Source organism: Myodes glareolus, chromosome 7 (genome assembly GCF_982192425.1).
Source record: "Myodes glareolus chromosome 7, mMyoGla1.1, whole genome shotgun sequence".
In the NCBI taxonomy this organism is placed as follows: domain Eukaryota; kingdom Metazoa; phylum Chordata; class Mammalia; order Rodentia; family Cricetidae; genus Myodes; species Myodes glareolus.
Window position 1 is genome coordinate 48652532 of NC_142032.1, and position 9466 is coordinate 48661997.

Below are 9466 nucleotides of genomic sequence, written 5' to 3' on the forward strand. Positions count from 1 at the left end.
CCCCTCCATCCTCCAACTCCTCACAAATTCCCCACATAGTAAAACTGATGGTATCTTTTATTATTGTTGTTACACATATATGTAACATATATATAACCTTCTGAGTACATTTAGTGTGGATTTTGTTTATCTGACTTCAGTTCTGACCACTTTACATTGAATAACTAATTATAGGAATCATCCCTGGGAGAAGCTAATTTTCTGCCTATGTGTTCATAGTTGTCTGCAGTTTTTAGCTTTGAGATGAGATTTTTGTCCTTCTGTATAACATATCCTTTGGTATTATCATATGTTTAGGTCTCTTTAGGCAGTTTTTTGTTAATGCATCATGTGTATAGTTTCCATGTCATGTCTTTCTAAAATTTTTATTATCTGAGGCCAATCAATATTGCCCATGTGTGTAAATTTGTGGGGCTATTCACTTGGAATGAAAAATATTCCAATAGACATTTTCCAAAGAAATTAAAGATTATTATTGGTCTCCCATTTGTTAATGAGTACTCTGCAATCACTGCTCTGCACATAGAGAAGTTGTGGTTCTCTCTAATAACCTCTAATTCAGAAAATCATCTTCTTTGATGAGGAGTTTAAAGACACACTAATACATGGGCATAAAGAAAAGTATTTAGATCTCAGCTGGATCATTTAACACAGTTGTGTGATTTTTCAGATATGTATATAAATTAGTTATATAACATATTTAACATTAATGTATTTTAAGATTGCATTTAAGTTGTTGCTATATGCCAATTAAATTGACATCAATTCTTAGTAAAACTTATTAGAGGGCTTGATGTAATAACCACAAGACTGTGGCCAACCAGTAAAGTTCTGGTAATTTTCCAGCATCTGTCTCCTTTGACAACTACATGGAATCTCTTTGACTCTGCCCTCTCTCTCTCTCTCTCTCTCTCTCTCTCTCTCTCTCTCTCTCTCTCTCTCTCTCTGTGTGTGTGTGTGTATGTGTGTGTGTGTCTGTGTCTCTCTCTCTCTTTGTCTATCTATCTATCTATCTATCTATCTATCTATCTATCTATCTATCTATCTATCTATCTATATTCAGATTTCCCACCTGGTTTTACTCTGCTTAGTCATTGGCCAAAACAGTTTTAATCATAATTCAAAAAGCAACACATATGAAGGACATCCCACATCATCATGTGTGACTCACTATCACAATGAATCACTCAAGGGTTCAAAATATATATTAAATTCAACAGATGTGTCACTCATTCAGAAATTATTTATTAAAAAGATACACTAGCAAAGACACCTGATGTAATGCTAAAAATCATTATTTTTATCAGCATATGTTAATTATTCATAAGAAATTTCTTTATAGGATTTTATACACACATACAGGTATTTTTAAGTTTTTTCTAATAAACTCCCACCAACTTCTGTCATAAATACATGTATATGAATGCATTTGTAATTGTACATATGTGTGAAAGTTGAAATATATTTGAACAATATATTTGAACAAAACATTGTTTGGACCCATGAAATTTATATTCCACATGCGAAAGATGAATAGGTATTAATAATGTGAGTACATGGATTGTGAAGAGTGACACAATGGTTAAGAATGACAAGGGAATACAGGACAGGAGGTGAGTAAACTGCTCTACAATACAGTAACATTTGTACAAAGGCCTGAAAGAAATGAGATACATTTTCCATTGGAAGAACAGAGGTCCTGAGGTAAGACTATAATTGTAACCAAAGAGAACAAGCAACAATAATACTGGAGATATGGAAAGCAAGAAAGAACCTCAAACAATGTAGAAAAGGAATACCCAGCTCTTTCAGAAACTCTCTTTGTTATGACTCTAAAATATTTAGTAACATATGAATATATTAATTTTTAAAGCTTTATTATGTTTGTACATACTTTGAAAACTTACCCTTCTAAAAATTAAAATGTTAACATAGTGACTATGTAAAAGGGCATTATCAAAAAGTATTAACTCATAGGAGACATCATAATAGTTCATTTTTCAGTAAAATATACAAAAGTAACTTTCATTGTCATTTAATAATGCATCTTCTGAAACTGGACTACTAGAATGGCAATAAAACAAATAAGTAATATGCAACATTTACATCATAATATCCAAATTAAATATTAAATTATCAGTAATAAATGTTGATGAAACTTTTCTTTGTTTACCAGTGAAGCAGAACCAAATAAAACTGCATGTATGCAAGCACACAAATTTATGAGTATGGTTTCATGTGTGTAAAAACCCCTTACATACTGAATGAAGTCTAGGGAATAAAGAAAGTATTCAGTCAATTTAGTATGAATTCAGCATCCTAAGAAAGGAAAAAGTGGTCTGGGTACTGTATAACTTGAAGCTCAGACAGGATTTCTGACATCAAAGAATGAGAAAAGATACATGTACTAGTTAAAAAGGAGAAAAATCAAAGGAAGGCAAGAGGGAAAGAAGGAGGAAAAGAGAAAGGGAAGAAAAAAGGAGAGGAAAAGAGAATGGGAGAGAAGATAAGACAAAAGTAGAGAACCAGCAGCACAGACAGTGAGAGAAAGAACTCAGAATTTTTCTGGTTTCTGTTCTATTCAGAAAAGCCCACAATGTATGAGATGCTGATCACAAATACTGATGAGGGCAAATTTTTTAAATCCACTGCTGCAAGTATAAGATATTTTAGGGAACACTTTTTATGTACAATTGGGATATTGTCTCGTATTTACCAGGGTTAATCTGAATCTACTAAAACGAATAGATAATAATTCCAGAAAAGCCATGTACAATTTAGCTGTAAAAAATTACTCATATCCATGAGAGTTTTTCATCACATGTATCCCATGTGCATGTCTCTGTTCACAAGCTTCTTTCTACCCATATGGGCCTTCGTATTAACATGTTAATGCAAATAAAGAAAAATGATTAAATTCATCAATATCCTGACTGAAGATTTGTGTAAGCAACCCCTAAAGTTTTAAGCATCCTAATTTAGGTATGTGATTCTGGGAATACTTTTCCTGTTTATTTATAAAAAAAGAAAAAGTGTATATTGAAACATTCACAAAAGGTAAATCTTAAATATAGTTCAATAAGTAGTAATAGGAGAAAAAATGAATTCACGTATTATGGGTCTATGAAATGTAAAACTAAAGTAACAAAGACTTTGCCTCCAAAACTACCTTTTTGAATGCACTCTTCACCTCTTTGTTCCTCAGGCTGTAGACTAGAGGGTTTAGCATGGGGATGACCATGGTGTAGAACACAGACGCAATTTTGTCAGTGTCCATGGAGTGACTGGAATTAGGCTGCACATACATAAAAAGAGCAGTTCCATAGAAAATGGAGACTGCAGTGAAGTGGGAGGCACAGGTGGATACAGCCTTGTGATGTCCTGCAGTTGAGTGCATCTTTAGGATGGTGACAAAAATAAATGCATAAGATATCCAAATAACTATGAAGGCAAAACACATGTGAAAGCTCACTATAGAGACAAGAACCAGTTCACTGACCTGTCTGTCAGAACAAGAGAGAACCATGACTGCTGGAATATCACAGAAAAAGTGATGGACTGTGTTAGATCCACAGAAATAGAGCTGAAATGTATCTCCAATATGAATGGAGGCATTCACAAAACCAATGATATAAGAACCAATGATCAGCCACGTGCACACACTTGTAGTCATGGTGGTGGCATAGTATAGAGGCTTACATGCTGCTACATAGCGATCATATGCCATTGAGGCCAACAGATAATGGTCCACACTACCAAAGGCCACAAAAAAGAACATTTGAGCAGCACACTCATTGTAGGAAATGACCTTGTCTCCAACAAGAAAACCAGCCATGACTTTTGGAGTGACTGCTGAAGAGTAAAAAAGGTCTGCCAGAGAGAGGTGACCTAGAAAAAAGTACATGGGAGTGTGGAGCCGAGCGTCCATGAGAATCAACAGGATCATTCCCATGTTCCCCACCAGGGTGATAATGTAGATAAGGAGGAAGGTGATGAAGAGTGGAAGCTGTAGGCTTGGATCATCAGTGAGTCCCAGCAGAAGGAAATGTGTTACCTGAGTCCTGTTCCCCATCATGTTGTACAATCTCTGCAGCAATGAAAAAGATAACACGCAATGTAATAAAAAATGTAATTAGATGGTATGAGTATGGTATGTATTCTGCCACTGTAGCTATACATTTTATCTCAAGATTGTAGAAAAGAATGTATAAACTTAAAACCCAAATTTAATGTATCAATGGTGTACTGGGTTTCATAACATCAAATCTAGATCACCTGCATAATTTGAAGATTTTATCAATTTATAAGTAGACATATAGACAATATAATAATTTGATAAAATTATTAGTGTAGATGAACCTATTAGACAGCTCATTTTTTCTAATTACAATAAAAGCTGACACATTTGATTACTTATAAAAATATTGTACTTGCACAATATCCTATAATCAATGTTATTTTTTACATATTTGTATATATTAAGCCCACGAAAGTGTGTTTTTCATCTATACTGATATAATACTTAATTGCAACATTGTCTGTATAACCAACTGAAATTCAAACTCAGACTGAATGGTTTCTAAGTAAATCTAAAGTGTATTAAATTAAATTAAAATTAAACCCTGGATTCAATTGAACAGAATTAGTATTTAGTTTGAGGTGATATTCACAATATTATAAGTATGCATTGAATATTGAAGTATGCATTGAATCCTGTTTTAATGACAAAATTGCCTGATAGTTATTTGACTTGTATCTTTTTTCTGCACTAGCTTATGATTATTGCCACCTGCACATCCATGCATACTTATGTTTTTAAACTAAGGTTAAAGTTGAGTTTGCCTACTAAATCCTATCACATGTCTGTGTATGACCAAATAATTGGAGAATTGGGGAATACGGAAGGCAAGTTCAACCAGCAGAGAAAGTTCAAAGTGATGTATATTTTATAATGTGAAGCAGAGAATTTGGATTCTTCAAGCAGAAGTCTTCTATTTATATCCAAAAATCATTTTTCATCAGAAAAAAATAAGATTATAAAAAAGGTCTACTTTCCATTAACATTGTTAGAAGCAAATCAAGTAGTATATAAAAGAAAGTCAATTTTAAGTTTTTATGACAAGTGAGATGTCTGTCATGTTGTTATTAGGATGGGACAATGTGCATCATACTTTGGTCAGTACTTGTAGTACAAAACTTTATTTTACATGAGTGAAGTATTGATATTTCTCTGTCAATTTTTCTTTCTCTTAAACACTGATATCAGTGAGAATCTACACCTTCCAGTATTTATCTTTCTTTACTCCAAACATACAACTGCTGCTTCTGTAACACCATTTGAGTAATATATTTTGAAAAATTTCTTCTACGAAATTTTCATTTTCATCTAGGTGAAAGAGTCAATCACTCTTAGTACACATTTTTTTCCTTTAAGACATTCATAACACAACCAAATATTATAAAGACTGAGAGTTGAAAAAGTCCCACATTGATGTCTATATTTAGTTCTCATGCCACTTTTGTTGGACCATTCCATCTTCTAAATTACTAATTTGAAATTTTCTAGTGTAATAACCATATTTAAAGCTTCCTTTTGTGAGTAACCTGACACTTAAAGATATTATGTTGCTACTCTTACATATTGGATTTTGTGGGAGTGAAATAGGTATCATAACTATTTACCTTTTATTGGTAAGGGAAATGAATATTTGAGGAACTGTGTGAAGTTTTAAAATTATAGAGTCATCAAAAAAAATACCCAGGATGGTTACTGAATCTGAGTTAGGACGTGTGTGTGTGTGTGTGTGTGCCTGTTTTCAAACCTTCAATGAAAGGCAAACATACAGTGCATCGGGTAATCATTACCTCATCAGTCAAAATACCATTTTTCTTACTGCTACTCACATTTTGTAAAACAAATGACCTGTAAAATTAGATATGTTGATATATATATATATATATATATATAGACATGTTGAGATATATATATATATATATATATATATATATATATATATATATATATATACATTCCAGTCTCAACTCAGTTTACTAGTAAGTCTTTTGGAAACATCTCTATCCTCAAAGAACCCATCTTATAGGGAGGGTCCCAACTACTGTTTTATAAGTTATATTTCTCACTTGAATATTTATGGAACATGAAATTGTATCCAATTTTTTTAGAAGAGAAGGAATATTCAATTCAGAAAGTGATTTTCAATTCATAAAACCAGTTATACTCTGTTTAGTAGATACTATTAGATGAATTTTCTCAGAAAAGGATCAAAATATTCTAATATCTATATTACAGGGTAGAATGGTGAAAAGAATAGCAACACACATCAAATTTTGAATAAATTTTGTATTCTTTCTGCATCCTTTGAGAAGTCATTCACCTTTTTATTTGCAAACGACACATTACATTTCTCTCACAATTCATAAATTATGTCTACAAACAACAAATAAAAGAGGGCTACAAAATGTCATATGAAGAGTTTGTCATTCAAAAATACACATTTTTTCACCTTAATTTTATCTCTCACCATGGTTGAGACCAACAGCAGATCATCAGGTCAGAAAAAGACATTACTATTCAAACAAATAAATGACGTCCATTGAAACATGGTATATACTCCTTATAAAATACATGATGCTGAATCACTTTTGGTAATACATGGAAAACGGAAATAAATACAAAGAGTTGGACATCTCTAAAGATTTCTCTCCGGAGAATATGTAACCAACCCATGCATCTACCCTTCCAACACAAATTAATTAACTTACCTCTGGGGATCAAGATGACTATTTATTCTACAAAAATTAAAATGTATCCTTTAATTAATAGGAAAAAACAATTATATATGTATATATATATATATATATATAAATTTGTGCCTATATATCATAAAGCATTACACAATGAGCTGTTTTACAGATGCATAAATTATCTCATATTTAAATAAGTCTAAATATATCTCTCCAACACTCATTGGCTCTTATAATGAAGATTAAAATGTATTTTTTTGAAGCTATTGTCCTTCAATGTTATCTATAGTCATCATACTGTGTAATATCCCATAAAATCCTCTGATTGCAGTTAATAACTACTGTCCTACCCTTCCTGATACCCTTATAACCTATTGTCTGTAATGTCTTGTCATCACTATTAAATTCTCTACCTCTGTGAGACAACCTATTAAAAGTGCCACATGTGAATGTAATCAGTCAGCAATTGTTTATCAGTCTAACTATTGCATCTAATCATAGAGACTTCTAGCTTCATCCAATGGAAGAGCCAGAATATGTCTCCATTTCTAGATGCAGAACAATCCACAATTGTGAATAATGATCTAAGCCTGATTCCAAGAAATCTCTCAACAAAGTTTGGCCAATCAATTAAATGGGCTCAAACCTGGCCTTATAAGGTAGAGATACCCAAAGTTACAGGATACAGATGTTGCTAACCATTTGTGGCTAAAAGACTCATAATGAATAAAACTACCACTAGTCCCATCCAATCAACATGTGCCCCATGTAACGCTCCCAATTACTTTTCCATTAGAATAGAGTTACTTAGAATCCATCCCGATCAGAACAGAGATACTTAGAATTATGACAGAGATACTTAGAATTCCTCCTTAAAAGGACCTGCTTGCTTTTGTCATGGGTCATCATCATTTTGCACTGCAGTCCAAGAGAACCATCTTCTAGGCTACAAGAAAGTTTCACAGAAAAAAATATCTAAATTGTTGTGAACTTCAGAAGGATTACAGGGCAAAGGAACAAAATAATATGTTTTCTTGATGGTAAAACTTCATTCTTTCATGATGGATTAATCCATTCTGCCATTCTGCCAGTTTCTCTCAGTATCTTCTGGCTCTTGTTCTTCACTACTATAAGGACTCCTTTAGCCAATAGTCTTTAAGATAACAGTCACTTGGGCATGGTCTCTCATACTATAAATGCAACCATATAGCTTGCACAATTTCTCTTAGTTGTTGTATTCGATTCCAGTTCCCCATTCATGCAGAGGATTGTGATCTGTGAATGTACCATTAAATAAAGAACCATTTATTATACTCAATTCTGAGCTAGTGTAGGACTACTTTATATTATCCATCCACTTCGAGTGCCCACGTTAATTCCAACTCCATGCCTACCAGAGCCGGCATAAAAGGACCAAAAAGTCTGTAGCCCAGAAGGTCTCACACCCTTACCCACCTGGCTTCATGTCACCTACTAAATGTTTTTTTACTTTTTCCAAAAGCCCACCACAGCAGAGATACTGTCAATTTTCTGGGCTCACACATACTTCTACACACCCCGCAAATACACACTGCTCTCATTGCTGCACAGTGACATGTACAGCTTCTGTTTTGTGATTTCTGCTTGTGAAGCTCTGTCTTCCTTGATATTCTGGCCACAAAAAAAGCTTTCTCTGTGTATGGAATTGATTTAATTGCTCTTAATTTGTCAAGTAAAACATATTTGTCAGTATTTAGGCAGGTATCAATATGGAACCAAATGGGACTGCTCATGCCTCCACTGGTTGTATCTCTCCTCCACCAGTTGTATCTCCATGCCACTGCTCTTTGTATATCTATGCCACATGGCTCCAATTGTGACACCTGTTGTACAATAAAGATTATTGCGTTTGAGGAGTTCCATCCAGAGGGGTGAGTATGTGCTATCCTGGGGTGGACTGTCCCGAAAGAGAGCACAGCCCTGCCCTCTGCTCCTGCTGCAGGGTCTTCTGTGTGACACTCGACCCTGCCCTGCCCCCACATTTGCCCTTTTTTCTATTCTATCCCTGTTCAGTGCTGAGGAGTTCCATCCAGAGGGGTGAGTGTGTGCTATCCCGAGGCAGACTGTCTCAGAAGAGAGCACAGCCACCACCCACCCAGCTCCTGCTGTGGGGTCTTCTGTGTTCCACTCGACCCTGCCCTGCCCTGCCCCCTCATTCGCCCTTTTGTCTCCGGGGTGCATGGACTACAAGGAGACACTGTGTCTGTGCTGAGGAGTTCCATCCAGATGTGAACAGTTCCTGCTTCTTCACTGAAGAGATCCACACAGAGAGTCAGTCACAGCAAAGACTGGACCAAGACACCAAGACTCTCCTGGCTCCATTTGAATGAAGAGATGGGCAGGTGCCAATCCAAGAATTCCTGCAACAACCTGAAAGGGACATCACCAGAATCCAGGGAACACAAAACAAGAAGAATGGAACACCCTACTCCAGAAGAAAGAAGAAATCGATATTAATGGGAACATTATGAAAATAATAGACGAACATAACAGGAGGTGAAAAACTGCCTAAAAGAAATGGAGATGACAAACAAAATGGTAGACAAAACAAATAAATCTCTCAAAAATTCCTAAGAAAAACAAGAAAAACAAGAAAAAACAATCGAACAGGTAAGGGAAACAGTTCAAGATTTGAAAAATGAAATGGAGGTAATGAAGAAAA

The 9466-nt window shown here is 34.6% G+C and overlaps 1 protein-coding gene across 1 annotated transcript; it reads right to left on the reverse strand.

The window, feature by feature from the left end:
- Positions 1–3136: 3136 nt before the first annotated feature.
- On the reverse strand, positions 3137–4075 carry LOC146893592 (olfactory receptor 5B3-like). Its single transcript, XM_085692637.1, has one exon. It carries the CDS (start codon positions 4073–4075, stop codon positions 3137–3139), a length of 939 nt encoding a protein of 312 aa, XP_085548763.1.
- Positions 4076–9466: the final 5391 nt, after the last annotated feature.

Bases quoted from the DNA above. Each gene is read 5' to 3' on its own strand.
- LOC146893592 (XM_085692637.1), bottom strand. From the start codon at position 4,075: ATGATGGGGAACAGGACTCAGGTAACACATTTCCTTCTGCTGGGACTC.